General features: G+C 45.9%; 1 protein-coding gene across 1 annotated transcript in view; it reads left to right on the top strand.

The window, feature by feature from the left end:
• Window positions 1-337: 337 nt before the first annotated feature.
• GTF3C1 (general transcription factor IIIC subunit 1) overlaps window positions 338-15801 on the top strand; it is an 89302-nt gene continuing 73838 nt past the window's right edge. The window contains exons 1-4 of the mRNA XM_081089351.1: window positions 338-608; window positions 9329-9538; window positions 14173-14349; window positions 15246-15389. Coding sequence (XP_080945477.1) covers window positions 388-608; window positions 9329-9538; window positions 14173-14349; window positions 15246-15389 — 752 coding nt within the window. The 5' untranslated portion in view covers window positions 338-387. The remainder of the gene's footprint in view (window positions 609-9328; window positions 9539-14172; window positions 14350-15245; window positions 15390-15801) is intronic.

Below are 15801 nucleotides of genomic sequence, written 5' to 3'. Positions count from 1 at the left end.
CTCCCCCCCGGGGGTGGGGGGGGGCGTGGGGGAAAGGAAGCCTGAGGAGAGATGGGAGAATAACTCCCCGACCTCCCGGAGGAGCCAACGAACACTCACCGTCCATCCCTAGAGGCGGTGGTTCCGGGTGCTGAAACCGGAAGCGGTCTCTGCACTGTTTGCAGTTCCCCTGGTTACTGCGGGTTTGCGGACCAATGGCGGCGGAGCTTCACTGGCTGAGCCCGCCCTCTAAAGGGATGACGTTACGTAGGCGCTCTGAAACTCCTCCTCCGATCGCGGGGTCTGACCCGCCTCCGAAGTGGCTCGCCGTCGTGCGCAGGCGCGCTGGACCGGGGTCCTCGGCAGCGAAGTGCGCAGGCGCCCCGGGCGCTACTAACTGAAGTAGCAATGGACGCGCTAGAGTCGTTGTTGGACGAGGTGGCCTTGGAGGGGCTTGATGGCCTGTGTCTGCCCGCGCTGTGGAGCCGCCTGGAGACGCGCGTGCCGCCCTTCCCGCTGCCGTTGGAGCCCTACACGCAGGAGTTTCTGTGGAGGGCCCTCGCCACGCACCCGGGCATCAGCTTCTATGTGGAGCCTCGGGAGCGACCCGACCTCCAGCTGCAGGACCGGTCAGCGGCTCGGCCTGGCGGGCGCGGGCGGGCGGGCGGGCGAGCGGGCAGGCCGACCGGCCGGCCCAGAGCCGGGGTCCGATAGAGCCAGAGGGGACCAGGTTGTGATGGAAGGAAGGTGGAGAAAGCAGTGGAGCCGTCGGAGAACCGGGGGTCAAATGGGGGTGGGAGCTCTGTGTGAAGCTGATTTGGGGTCCCTCCAGCCTGGCAGGGCCTGGGTGACTGATGGAGTTGGGGGGCATGGTCTGATGGATGTGGGAGTCGCCTGCTGATGTCCCATTATATCGGTGTGTAAGTTTGGGGTGATGGTGACCAGGACTGGGGGGATAGTATGCCAGCTTCAGAGAGTATTTCCTCTAGAGTGGAGGGTAGGATTGGCGTGGCAAAGCGGTTCAGGCCAAGACTAGAGGCAGGTCCTGGCGGGTAGTCAGTGGGAAAAAGCGTCGTCCCCATATGTCCCGGCCAGGGCACATACAGGAATCAACAATGCATGCCAATTCGTAAGTAAGTGGAACAACAACAACTCTCTCTCTCTCTCTCTCTCTCTCTCTCTCTCTCTCTCTCTCTCTCTCCCTCCCTCCCTCTCCCTCCCTCCCTCTCCCTCTCCCTCCCTCCCTTCCTCCCTCTCCCTCCCTCCCTCCCTTCCTTCTTTTCTTTCTAAAGTCAATAAATTTTTTAAAACACTGGATACAGGAGGAATGAGATCTGTATAACAAGCTTAGCAATAATAATAATAATAGCTAGAATTTATTGAGTGCTTATTATTGACCTGGCACTATTCTAAGACCATGTTCTGGGAGCTTGGTGACTCTATGAGCTGGGTGCTGTTATCTTCCGCATTTTGCAGAAGAGTCGTGGAGAGAAAATAAGTGAATAGCCTGTCCAGTTAGGGAGATTATCAGAAGAGACACATTGTGGTTGAGATTCCTTTGGGTTATGCAAGTGGAGATTCTGTTTAGTCAACCAAATCAGTGTGTTGATTTGGACGCAGTCCGTCTGTCTTCAGAGTCTTTGCTCTTAAACCATATTGTGAGGAAGAGAAGAGGTTGTGAGAGACACTACTGTCCAAAACAAGACTTGGGTTTCGTTGGCCAGTTGGCAGAGTATTCTGAACAGAGAACAGCAAGTGTGAAAGCCTGAAGGAAGAGAAATGAGTTGTTTGGTGGAAGTGTAGAACTGGAGGTAGGGAATGAAGAATAGCAGTTGACACTTAAATGTATGCATATTGTGAGCTGGGACTGTCCTAAGATCCTGACATCTAGCAAGTTAATTTTTACAGCAACCTTAAGAGGTAGGTGCTATTATCCTTATTTTCCTGAAGAGAAAATGGAGGTGTCAAAGAGGTGAAGGGACTTGTTCAAGGTCATCAACTAGTGAGGGCACTACTCAGATGTGATCCCAAGAAGCCTGGGCACAAAAAATACTCTGTCCTTATTAACCAAATTGGACTGGAGAAGTAATCAAAGGTCTTTTCATCCACTTAAAGAGTTGATCCTTTACCAAAGGACAGTTGGAAGCCCCTGAAGGGAGGGTTGGATGAGGGGCAATGAGGGAAGTGGAGAGGTTTTTAGTAATCCAATTGTGAACAACCAGTTATGGTTTAGTTTACCATAGTGCGGTTGAGAATGAAGAGACGAGGCAGAAGAATCAAGAGCATTTGATGGCTGATTGGATGTGGGGTACAAGGAAAAGTGGGAGTCAAGGATGAGGAACCTCCTGTTCCTGGGGTGTAGGCACCTGGGTGAATGCTGATGCCCCCCTCGCTGTGGTAGGAAACTCAGAGGAGCAGCACAGTGGTTGAGTTAGGGGGAGGTGGGAAAGGGGCTGAATGTACTCTGAGACACATTGTAGTTGAGATTCCTTTGGGTTATGCAAGTGGAGATTCTGTTTAGTCAACACCTGGCTTCAAGAGGAGTGAAAGCAGGTCAGAGGGGGAGGGACTAAGCTAGACATATGGAGTCCTCCCATATGGCGGGTAATTGAAGCTGTTGGCCAGGATCATCCATAGGAGAGAGCATACTGGGATTAGAAGCCTTAAAACATGGCCCTCGGGTACACCTACATTTAATTTCATTTATTTATTTATTTATTTATTTATTTATTTATCTATCTGGCATACAGGGTAATAAAACCATAACTTTTGATGTTATCTTGTCTACGAGAGAGAAATCTATAAGTTAATGTGTAACTTTATGGTGTCTGGGATCTAATCAAGTAGTAAACAGCAAGTTTATTATTTTTTAAATCTTTATTGTTGAAAATATTGCATATGTCCCCCCTTTTTCCCCCCACTAACTCCCCCCTCCAGCCTGCCTCCACTCCCCACCCCAGACCCTCACTGCCCCATTGTCTGTCCATGGGCCATGCATATATGCATGCAAGGTCTTGGTTGATTACCTCCCACCTGGCCACCCTCCCCCGCTTCCCTCTGAGATTCCGCACTCTGTTCCATGCTTCCAAGTCTCTCGATCCACTCCATTCATCAGTTTGTTACTTAGATTCCACATATGAGTGAGATCATGTGATCCTTGTTCTTTCTCTGACTTATTTCACTTAGCATGACTCTTCAGGTTTCACCATGCTGTCTCAAAGGGTAAGAGAGTCTTCTTTTTTACTGCTGCATAGTATTCCGTGGTGTAAATGTACCACAGCTTTTTTATCCACTCATCTACTGATGGGCACTTGAGCTGTTTCCAGATCTTAGCTATTGTAAGTTGTGTTACTGTGAATATAGGGGTGCATACATTCTTTCTGATTGGTATTTTGTGTTTCTTAGGATAGATTCCTAGAAGTGGGATCATTGGGTCAAATGGGAGTTCCACTTTTAATTTTTTGAGGAAACTCCATACTGTTTTCCACAATGGCTGCACCAGTCTGCATTCCCACCAGCAGTATACTAGGGTTCCCTTTTCTCCATATCCTCACCAGCACTTGTCATTTGTTGATTTGTTGACGGTAGCCATTCTGACAGGTGTGAGGTGATATCTCATTGGCATTTTAATTTGCATTTCTCTGATGATCCATGACTTTGAGCATTTTTTCATATGTCTTTTTGCCATCTGTATGTCCTCTTTGGAGAAGTGTCTATTTAGGTCCTTTGCCCATTTTTTAATTGGATTGTTTGCCTTCCTTCTGTTAAGTTGTATGAGTTCCTTATATATTTTGGATATTAACCCTTTATCAGATGTATCCTTGCCAAATATGTTCCCATATAGTGGGTTCCCTTTTCGTTTTGTTGATGGTTTCTTTTGCTGTGCTGAAGCTTTTTATTTCGATGTAGTGTCATTTGTTTATTTCCTCCTTACTTTTCTTTGGCCTAGACCAGTGATGGCGAACCTATGACACACATGTCAGAGGTGACACGCGAACTCATTTTTTTGGTTGATTTTCCTTTGTTAAATGGCATTTAAGTATATAAAATAAATATCAAAAATATAAGTCTTTGTTTTTATGGTTGCAAATATCAAAAAATTTCTATATGTGACACGGCACCAGAGTTAAGTTAGGGTTTTTCAAAATGCTAACACGCCGAGCTCAAAAGATTCGCCATCACTGGCCTAGACCGTGGTCGGCAAACTGCAGCTCGCGAGCCACATGCAGCTTTTTGGCCCCTTGAGTGTGGCTCTTCCTAAGCCTTAGGAGTACCCTAATTAAGTTAATAACAATGTACCTACCTATATAGCTTAAGTTTAAAAAATTTGGCTCTCAAAAGAAATTTCAATCGTTGTACTGTTGATATTTGGCTTTGTTGACTAATGAGTTTGCCGACCACTGGCCTAGGAGATATATCCGTAAACATGTTGCTACGAGAGATGTCTGAGATTTTGCTGCCTATGGTTTCTTCTAGGATTTTTATAGTTTCACAACTTATATTTAAGTCTTTTATCCATTTTGAGTTTATTCTTGTGTGTGGTGTAAGTTGGTGGCCTAATTTCATTTTTTGCATATATCTGTCCAATTTTCCCAACACCGTTTATTGGAGAGACTGTCTTGACTCCATTGTATGCTTTTGCCTACTTTGTCAGTTACTAATTGAGCATAATGGCTTGAGTCGATGTCTGGGGTCTCTGTTCTGTTCCATTGATCTATATGCCTATTCTTGTGCCAGTACCAGGTTGTTTTGATTATGGTGGCTTTGTAGTATAGCTTGATATCTGATATTGTGATTCCTCCAACTTTGTTCTTTCTCAAGATTGCTGTGGCTATTACAGGTCTTTTTTGGTTCCTTATAAATTTTTGGAGTATTTGTTCTATATCTGTGAAATATGCTGTTGGTATTTTAATAAGGATTACATTGATTCTGTAGATTGCCTCGGGTAGTATAGACATTTTAATGATGTTGATTCTACCAATCCATGAACATGGTATATTCTTCCACTTGTTTATATCTTCTTCTATCTCTTTTTTCAACATCCTGTAGTTTTCCAAATACAAGTCTTTTGCCTCCTTGGTTAAGTTTATTCCTAAGTATTTAAAAAAAAAAATTGGAATGGTAAATGGGATTGCTCAGAAAGAGAATTCATTATTGGTGTATAAAAAAGCCATTGATTTTGGGGTGTTGATTTTGTATTCTGCTACATTGCCAAATTCATTTTTTAAATCTAGTAGTTTTTTGGTGGAGTCTTTAGGGTTTTCTAGGTGTACTATCATGTCATCTGCAAATAATGAGAGTTTTACTTCCTCATTTCCAATTTGGAGGCCTTCTACTTCCAGTGATCAGATTTATCTGATCACTGGTCTAGAACTCCCAGTACTATGTTGAATAAGAGTGGTGAAAGTGGACATCCCTGTCTTATTCCTTCTCTTAGGGAAAATGGTTTTAGTTTTTGCCCATTGAGTATGATGTTGGCTATAGGTTTGTCATATGTGGCCTTTATCATGTTCAAATATGCTCTCTCTATTGCTACTTTGCTGAGAGTTTTTATCAAAAATGAATGTTGGGCCCTAGCCGGTTTGGCTCAGTGGATAAAGTGTCGGCTGCAGACTGAAGGGTCCCAGGTTCGATTCCAGTCAAGGGCATGTACCTTGGTTGCAGGCACATCCCCAATAGGGGGTGTGCAGGAGGCAGCTAATCGATGTTTCTCTCTCATCGATGTTTCTAACTCTCTATCCCTCTCCCTTCCTCTCTGTAAAAAATCAATAAAATATATATTTTTCAAAAATGGGTGTTCGATTTTGTCAAATGCTTTTTCTTAGTCCATTGATATGATCATGTGATTTTTTTTTCAGTTTGTTTATGTCATGTATCATGTTTATTGATTTTCAAATATTGTACCAGCCTTGCATCCCTGGAATAAATTCCACTAGGTCATGGTGTATGATCTTTTAAATCCCATTTGGATCCGATTTGCTAATATTCTGTTGCGGATTTTAGCAACCATGTTCATCAGGGGTATTGGCCTTTAATTATCTTTCTTTGTAGTGTCTTTATCTGGTTTTGGAATTGGGGTAATGCTGGTCTCATAAAAAGAGTTTGGAGGTGTTCCTTCCTCTTGGATTTTTTTGGAATAGTTTGAAGAGTATAGGTGTTAGTTCTTATGTGAACGTTTGGTAAAACTCCCCTGTGAAGCTGTCTGGACCTGGGTTTTTGTTTGCTGAGAGGTTTTTTTTTATTACTGCTTCTATTTCGTCAGTTGTTATTGGCCTATTCAGGTTTTCTGATTCTTCCTGATTCAGTTTTGGGAGATTGTATTTTTCTAGGAATTTGTCCATTTCATCTGCATTGTCCAGCTTGTTGGCATATAGTTCTTCATGGTATTTCCTTACAGTCCTTTGTATTTCTGTGGTAACAGTGGTTACTTCACTGCTTTTGTCTATGATTTTATTTATTTGGGCTCTCTCTCTTTGTTTCTTGATGAGTCTGGCTAATGGTTCATCAATTTTGTTTATCCTTTCAAAGAACCGGTTCTTGGTTTCATTGATTTGTGTGTGTGTTTTATTTTTTTGTTTGTTTGTTTTTTAGTCTCTATGTCATTTACTTCTGCTGTAATCTTTATTATTTCCCTCCTTCTGCTTACGCTGGGCTTTCTTGTTGTTCTCTTTCTAATTCTTTAAGTTGTAGGGTTAAATAGTTTATTGTTGATTTTTCTTGTTTTTTGAGGTATGCCTGTAGTGCTATGAACTTCCCTCTCAGGACTGCTTTTGCTGTGTCCCAGAGATTTTGGATTGTTGTGTGTTCATTTTCATTTGTTTCTAGGAAGTTTTTGATTTCTTTCTTGATCTCTTTGATAACCCATTCATTGTTTAATAACATACTATTTAGCCTCCATTTGTTTGATTGTTTTTGGGTGTATTTACTATAGTTGATTCCTAATTTCATTCCACTGTGATCTGAGAAGATGCTTCATATGATTTCAATCTTCTTGAACTTGTAGAGACTTGGTTTGTGACCTAACATGTGGTCTATTTTTGTGAATGATCCATGTGCATTTGAGAAGAATGTATATTCTAAGGTGCACCTACCTTTAAAAGCTGGATGGAAAACTATGAACCTTCAAAAGAAGACTGGGAAGATGTGCCTGGAGAGAGAGAGCGGCAGCAGCCCAGAATGGTGTCCTGGAAGCTAGGGAAGATGTGATTTGAGAATGGAGGTGTAAATAGTGCAGGGGTCACAGAGACAGCAAGGAAGAAAGGGTTGAAAAGTATAGATGGGCCCAGCCAGTTTGGCTCAGTGGTTGAGCGTCGACCTATGAACCAGGAGGTCATGGTTTGATTCCAGGTCAGGGCATATGCCCCAGTTGCAGGCTCGATTCCTAGTAGGGGTGCGCAAGAGGCTGCTGATCAATGATTTTCTCTCATCATTGATGTTTCTATCTCTCTCTCCCTTTCTCTTCCTTTCTGAAATAAATTAAAATATATTTTAAGAAAAGTGTAAAGGGGATTTAGCTTCAAGTAGTGTAGGATGTGAGCAAGATTTCTAAGGAGAACTTGACAAACTTGGCTGACTGGATAAAAGAACAATCCACAGGCCAAAGATGTCTCTCTGTTGTTTATAAGAGGCAACTGGGGAGGTCAAGGAGGGACTTGTGGGAGGTAGGGAGAGGCAGTCATAACTTTGGTTTTAATTTCATTGAATTTGAGGTGTGTAGTAGACAATTGAAGATGGGACTGACATTTGGGAGGAAAAAATAGTATTGAGGATTTAATGGTGGAAATTGTTAACATTCAGGTGATAATTCTATATAATAAAAGCCTAATATGCTAAATGTCCTGTCATCCAGTTGGCCATTCAACTAATCAAAGCATAATCCTATATATTAAAGAGGTAATATGCAAATTGACCCTTGTGCCCTCACAAGATGGCCGCCCCCACGTTGTCACAAGATGGTTTTCCCTACATTGTCACAAGATGGCCGGCAGGGGAGGGCAGTTGGGGGTGACCAGGCCTGCAGGGGAGGGCAGTTGGGGGGGACCAGGTCTGCAGGGGAGGGCAGTTGGGGGCAATCGGGCCAGCAGGGGAGCAGTTAGGTGTCAATCAGGCTGGCAGGGGAGCAGTTAGAGGGTGATCAGGCTGGTAGGCAGAAGTGGTTAGGGGCAGGCAGGCAGGCGAGTGGTTAGAAGCCAGCAGTCTTGGATTGTGAGAGGGATGTCCTACTGCCAGTTGGACATCCCCAGAGGGGATGAGGGTGCAGGCTGGGCTGAGAGACACCCCTCCCCCCCACCCCCATGCACAAATTTCATGCACCAGGCCTCTAGTATGCTAATGATATGCTAAGGCCGCTCAACAGCTTGCTATGATGTGCACTGACCACCAGGGGTCAGACAGTCGACTGGTCAACCAGTCACTATGACATGCACTGACCAGCAGGGGGCAGATGCTCCAACTGGTAGGTTTGCTTGCTGCTGGAGTCCAGCCAATAGGGACTGAGCGAAAAGGGCTGGCATGCCCTGGAGCCCTCCTGCAGTCCCTCCCCGGCTGACCAACCTTCCACGTCCCTCCCTGGCCCAGATTGTGCACCAATGGGGTTCCTTGGCCTGGCCTGTGCCTTCTTGCAATGTGGGATCCCTAGGGGGATATTAGAGAGCTGGTTTCGGCCCAACGGCGGGACGACCGGTCATTATGATGCACACTGACCACCAAGGGGCAGATGCTCAACACAGGAGTTGTGGTCAGTGTGCTTCCACAGGGGAGCATTGCTCAGCCAGGAGCCGGGCTCATGTCTCCGGGGCAGTGCTAAGGATATCTGACTGCTGGCTTAGGCCCACTACCCGGGAGGAGTGGGCCTAAGCCATCAGTCAGACATTCCCTGGGGGCTCCCAGACTGCAAGAGGGTGGAGGCTGGGCTGAGGGACACCCCCAAGTGCATGAATTTTGGCACCGGGCCTCTAGTTGAAACCATAAAAATGGATGAAGTTCTAGAGAGATCATTAAAAAGAGATGGAAAGATGGCATCTTCTAGGAGGAAAACCTTGAATCATTAAGTCCAAACCTACTGGTTTGGAGACTAGGCACCAGATTTGTAGGGAAACCAAAAGGCCATAACTTGGGCCACTATAATGATTCTGGTTCCAGCATTCAGCCTCTGGAGTGGCTTTGGGAGTCCTAGAAAGGTCTCTGTTTTCTGGGGCAGAGAATACTGCTTGTCAAGATGATCTGCATTTCAGGAAGACGGGGGTCTCACTCCCTCTCTCTGATCTCTTCAGGTGGTTCTCAGAACACGCCAAGCATGTATTATTTCTGAAGCTGAGCTATGGCTTGCTATTTGTGCTTTCCTCCTTAGGTATGAAGAAATCGATTTGGAAACTGGAATTTTGGAGTCCAAGAGGGACCCGGACCCTTTGGAGGATGTCTACCCCATTCATATGATCTTAGAGAATAAGGATGGCATCCAGGGCTCATGCCGATACTTTAAGGAGAGGAAAAACATTACCAATGACATCAGGACTAAATCTTTGCAGCCCCTTTGTACGATGGTGGAAGCCTTTGACAGGTAACTAACTTGCACCATCAGAAACTCACAGGATTCTTCCTGCTTTGAAGTCTGTGAGGTAGTCAGAGTGCCAGATTGGTCTGCGGCCTCAGGGTTGCTCAGAGGGCATCATCCCCTCGCTGAGCCAGTCCTCTACCTTCTTCACTCTGCTCCTGTTTGGGCTAACTTTGCTCAGGGGACCTGCCGTTCTTTCCATTTGTGTCCATAGTCCTAGCACAGGTGGGTGGAGCAGGCAGCTGTCCTTTGGATTGGTGCCTTTCTTTTTTTTATATATTTTTATTGATTTCAGAGAGGGAGGGAGAGAGAGAGAGAGAGAGAGAGAGAGAGAGAGAGAGAGAGAGAGAGAGAGAGACATCAGTGATGAGAGAGAATCATTGATCGGCTGCCTCCTGCACGTCCCACACTGAGGACCGAGCCCACAACCTGGCCCTGTGCCCTGCCTGGGAATCGAACCGTAACCTCCTGGTTCATAGGTTGATGCTCAACTACCGAACCCCACTGGCCGTGCAGATTGGTGCCTATCATTCTCTGTCCAAGCTGGGCCCTGTGCTGCCCATCGATCCTTTTGTGAGTCTTCATTCAGGGCCCCTGTTTCCGAGAGTGACTAATCCAAGTTGTCATTTTGTCAACCTGCCCCCATCCCCACCTTCCTTTCTACTTGACTGAACATGGAGAAGCTACCAGTGTGAGGTCACCTAACTTTCACCTTCTTCAACTTGCAGACTTTCCCACATTTCTTTCCCCATCCCTCATCTCAGAGGAGATGAAAAACTTGCCCTGTAATGGGATGCAGTTCTTCCCCTTTCCTTCCCTTCCTCAGACTCAGGCTCTTTCCTGCCTCTGCCAGTTAGCTCCTTTTTCTCCTTTATTTTCAGTTCTGCTTGTCTGCTGGTGCTCTCTTCTCAGCACATGAATGTGACTTGCCCCTCTTATATCAGGACTTTCTCTTTACCTCACATTCCCTGTAACTGTAACTTTCTCTCTATCCTAGGCTACAACCATAATTTTTGGAAGAGGTAGCTATACTCACTTCACTCTTTCCCCTCTTCACCTCCCCTCCACCCCTCTGCCCACGGTGATCCATTTTTGCCTTTATCGCTTCACCAAAATCTTATCCTCAGATCCCTGTGAACCAGCCTGGGATACTGTTAGACCAGGCTTTAAAGGGCTTGGTGTACACCAGTGATGGCGAACCTTTTGAGCTGGGTGTGTCAGCATTTTGAAAAGCCCTAACTTAACTCTGGTGTCGTGTCACATATATAGAAATTTTTTGATATTTGCAACCATAGTATAAAAAAGATTTATATTTTTTATATTTATTTTATATATTTAAATGCCATTTAACAAAGAAAAATCAACCAAAAAAATGAGTTCACGCGTGTCATAGGTTCGCCATCACTGGTCTACACTGTCAGATCTTCACATTGCCACCTCCTCTTCTAGTTAGCTACAGAACTTCTATTTGAAGAGGCACTGTGGTCATTGCCAAGTTGGGCAATGAGAGAGAAACATTGATGTGAGAGAGACAGAGAGACAGGTTGACAAAATGACAACTTGGGTTAGTCACTCTCGGAAACCGGGGCCCTGAATGAAGACAAATAAACTATTATTACCATCTACCAGGGCTGGGGATCGAGCCTGCAACTGAGGTGCCGGCCCTTGACTGGAATTGAACCCGGACCCTTCAGTCCGCAAGCCAATGTTCTATCCACTGAGCCAAACCAGCTAGGGCTTAAGGATTTTTTTTATGTCACTTTCCTCACCAGATTACAAACTCTTGAGGGCAGGAAGTGTGTCCATCTTGTTCATAGATGTAGGATTGAGAACAGGACGTGGGCAAACTACGGCCCACAGGCCGGATCCGGCCCGTTCGGCTGTTCTATCCGACCCGCGGAGCCGAAAGAGTGGAGGGTTCTCTTGCTCTCCCCTCCGCTCCTTCACCAGCAGCAGTGTTAACATGGCAACGTCGGGAAACACGGCCACAGCTCCTTCTTCTGAGTCCAGTTTAAGAACCCATTGTGGCCCTCGAGTCAAAAAGTTTGCCCACCCCTGCTCTGGAATGTACCTGGCACAAAGTTGGCTCCTAAAAACGCATGTTGACGGATGGATTGCCTGTTGGGGTTGAAGTTGCAACCCTGGACCTGTGTCGTGGAATCTAAATTCCCAGCAGGGCATTGAAAGGCCATTCAGGATGTGGACTCAGCTGGCCTCCAGTTTTCCTTCCTTCTGCTTTCTAGCTTACACCACACCTTAGCCTCTCGAATATGCCACACCACTTGCCTCCCTGAATAGGCAAGCTCCTCCGTACCTGCAGAACCTGCGGCATCTGCTTCCTTAACATTCGCCCACCCAGCTTACTGCTGACTCAGGAATCGCCTCCGGTGAGAGTTTTCCCTGATGACTATGCACACGCTCTAGTCCAGTGATGGCGACCCTATGACACGCGTGTCAGAGGTGACACGCGAACTCATTTTTTTTGGTTGATTTTTCTTTGTTAAATGGAATTTAAATATATAAAGTAAATATCAAAAATATAAGTCTTTGTTTTACTATGGTTGCAGATATCAAAAAATTTCTATATGTGACACGGCACCAGAGTTAAGTTAGGGTTTTTCCAAAATGCTGACACGCCGAGCTCAAAAGGTTCGCCATCACTGCTCTAGTCACACACATCGGCTTGAATTGGGACCCCTCATGTATGTCATTTGATAGCCTTGGCCACCAGAGCTGCTTTGCCAGAGCAGTTATCACATTAGTCACTGAGTCATTTTCCTGTCTGTCTTTGAGTAGCCTGAGCTCCCTGAAGGTAGCTACTGAAGGACTTTATTTATCTTAGTATCTCTGGTACTTTGCATGGTGCTTAATCAGTATTTGAACTTACCAGGAGTCATTGCATCAGCTAATTGAAATCAGTGGACTTTGCTAATACAAGATAGTAAACTAATCTAATTACCTTTTTTTTTTTTTTTATTGTCTTTAACCCTCACCTGAGGATATGTTTACTGATTTGAGAGAGAGAGGGAGGGAGGGAAACATTGATGTGAAAAAGAAACATCTGTCCGTTGCCTCCCGTATGCATCCTGATAAGGGATCGAACCCGCAGCCTTTTTAGTGTACAGGACAATGCTCCAACCAACTGAGCCACCGGGCCAGGGCCTGAGTAATTTTAAAGCAGAAAATTAGTTCCTTAGTTTTAAACTTCCTTTTCCTAACTGACTTCTTCCAGTTTAACTTAATGATCCTGCTTTGAGATGAGAGAGCACAGGTCCTAAGCTGTGACATGCAGACTCTCACAGATGTTCACAGCCACATCCTTTTGAAGATGGACTGGGCAGATTTCTGCAGCTCTGCAGAAGATTAATTATAGATTACAAAGTGAAGGAAGCTGCAGTTCAGTTAAAATGAAGACAACCTCTTTTTTCTTGTTGCCTGGGTGGAGGCATCTGAGTGGGTGGGAGGAGGGAGATGTGTGATGTGACAGCAGGCAGACATTGTGGTTGGGTCACAGGCTGTGATGAGTAGACGCTGGCTCAAGCCCATGGGCCCTCACATGTGGACTCTTGGTAACTCATCCAGGAAAGGGAGCTCCTCCGATTGGGTGTATCTTGATGCTCAGGAGTGAGTAAGTGGGGGTTCTTTGCCCGCACACCTCGTGTTATCTCTGCTGCAGAGCTTGGACCCGAAGAGTGCACGAGTGGAATGGGCCAGTCTGCTCAAAACATGCATTTGAGTTAACAGACAAGGCACCGTGGTGGGCCCTGTGAGGCGTCAGCAGAGAAGTCAGTGTTCTCAGCCAGGGTATCCAGTGCCCTGCTGGAAGTGTTGTTGGCCACTTTTTCGGGCATTTCTCATTTACCAAGTCAGTGGGAGAAACTAATGATTTGTCCAAGGTCTGATCTTTAACAGACTACATACAGGTCCAGTGATTACACAGTCCAGTGGTTTTGACTCTGAAGTTTGCTTTATCTGTCTAGTTCAGTATGCTAGTTCATTCACGTAACAAATACTCACCGAGCTCCTCCTGTGAGCCGCATTCATTCTAAGCTCTGGGTATGTCCTTGTGGACAAGTCGACAATGTGCCCCTCTTACAGAGCTTCTTATTTGAAGAGGGGGAGACAGACAGGTCTCTCTTAAACATTACATATCGCCATTTCCGAGTGCTTGGTGCCATGAAGAATGTGGAAATAATGGTCAGAGCTGGGGAATGGACTCTGGTTACCATTGGGGGAAGGCTGAGGAGTTGACATCTGAGCGGTGACCTGAATGATGAGAAGGAACAGTCACTTGAAGACGTTGGGGAAGAGCAGCGGGAAGAGGAAACAGCTTGTTTCCGGACCAGCAGGGTCACTGTGCGCAGGGCAGAGCCAGGGAAGGTGTGGGGCAGTCCAGGCCCTGGTGCGGAGCTGGGGTTTTGGTCTGAGCGCCTGCCAGGCCTGGGAGGGCTTTAACAAGGCATGACGGCATTGGCTCTGCTCACCCTGAAAACAGTGCAGTAGTACCAGGACTAACTGGCTGAATTGGGGGATTCTGAACCTCACAGAAAATGATGATTCTCCAAGCTTCTGCTTTTTCCTGTTTCTATTTTCCTAAAATCAAAAAGTTATTTCTTCCTGTGGTTGTTTCTAATTTGCAGGTGGGGGAAGAAACTGATCATCGTTGCCTCCCAGGACATGCGTTACAGGGCCTTGATAGGCTTGGAGGGTGACCCTGACCTGAAACTCCCCGACTTCTCCTACTGCATTTTGGAGCGATTAGGCCGGTCCCGGTGGCAGGGGGAGCTCCAGCGAGACCTCCACAGCGCTGCATTCAAGTAAGGCAGCGATTTTCAACTGGTGTGCTGTAGCAAGTCTTAAAACATGCAATACCTGACTATTGAGTTAGGGCACTGACCTCTTTTCCCTTAGAGAGTCAAATAAAACAAGGACAACAGCCAACACAGTAGTCATCCTATGGGCAGGAATCAAAATTATACCTATTTGGGGTTTTTTTGTTTTGGGGTGTTTTTTTTTGTCAGTGGCAAAAAATAGTGTGCTGCAGAATTTTAGTCATTTGTGTGTGCCATGAGATGAAAAGGGCTGAAAATCACTGAAGGGCGGGGATGCTTTGCTTCTCTGCTTTAAACAATAGGGCTCACTGGCCATTATGCCCTGTGTCTAAACTGGAGCCTGCAGACTTGTCTTCCCTTTTCCTCTTATCCTGGTCATCTCGCAGTCCCCCATCTATGGTGATGGGGAGCACAGTGCTTTCTTTTTGAAGAGATCCTGGGGTGACCATGTAACTGTTGTCCAAACCAGACATTGAGAATGGCAGGTGGAGCTGACCAGAAGGGGCGCTAAGGAAATGGGCGTAAGTTAGGACCCTCTGGCGAACCAGGATGTGTGGTCACCCTGGTTATTGGCCATTACAGGATTAGAGGTCCACGTTTGGTTCTCTCCTCCTATTTGATCACCTCCTATTGTCCCCCACCCCAGCCATCCCTTCCCTCTCTATTTGCCCTGGCCTCTGCCTCCCCCTCCCCACCTACCTCTCCTGGAGGTGTGGTCCTGCTCCGAGGCTGAGGTTCTTCCAAGGCCATTGTCTCATGATGGCTGTTGTCTCAGACGAGCAGGACAGCAGGTGTGTATCTCTGGCACTCATGTCCAGGTGAGGCTCTCTACATTGATGGGGGAAAGCAGCCAACAAAATGACACTCATCTTCTCCTCCAGGGTCGACGCTGGGAAGCTCCATTATCATAGGAAAATTCTGAACAAAAATGGGCTCATTACAATGCAGTCCCATGTGATCCGATTACCCAGCGGAGCCCAGCAGCACTCAATCCTGCTCCTCCTGAACCGGTTCCATGTGGACAGGTAAGTGTTAGGAGACCAGAACCCTCTGTTACATCTCTATTGCAGCCAGGTATATTATGTCTTTAAAAGTCAGAGGCCAAATCAGCACACTGCTTTAGCTTTCTAAAAAGATATGTACTGTGTGCTTCTGATTATGAAAAATAAGTCATGCTCATTTAGAAAACCTGGAAATTATACAGAAAAGAAGGTAAAAAGGCCTGTAACCCCACAGCTTAGCAATAGGGACTGTTAATATTTTGGTGACGTTTCGGGGGAATGTAAAATTAAAAGTAAATAAATAAATCAGATTTGATTTGTTATGGTGACAGAGTTGAGGTTGAATTGTATCAATTTAAAATTGTCATGTTTTTGCAACATGCAACCATCTGAACCTGTAGATGAGATGGTGAGGTTCTCCTCAGTGATCACTATG

Source organism: Myotis nattereri (genome assembly GCF_964212035.1).
Source record: "Myotis nattereri genome assembly, chromosome: 4".
In the NCBI taxonomy this organism is placed as follows: Eukaryota; Metazoa; Chordata; class Mammalia; order Chiroptera; family Vespertilionidae; genus Myotis; species Myotis nattereri.
Note: the sequence above shows the minus strand (reverse complement) of the source record. Positions and strands in the feature narration are given on the sequence as shown.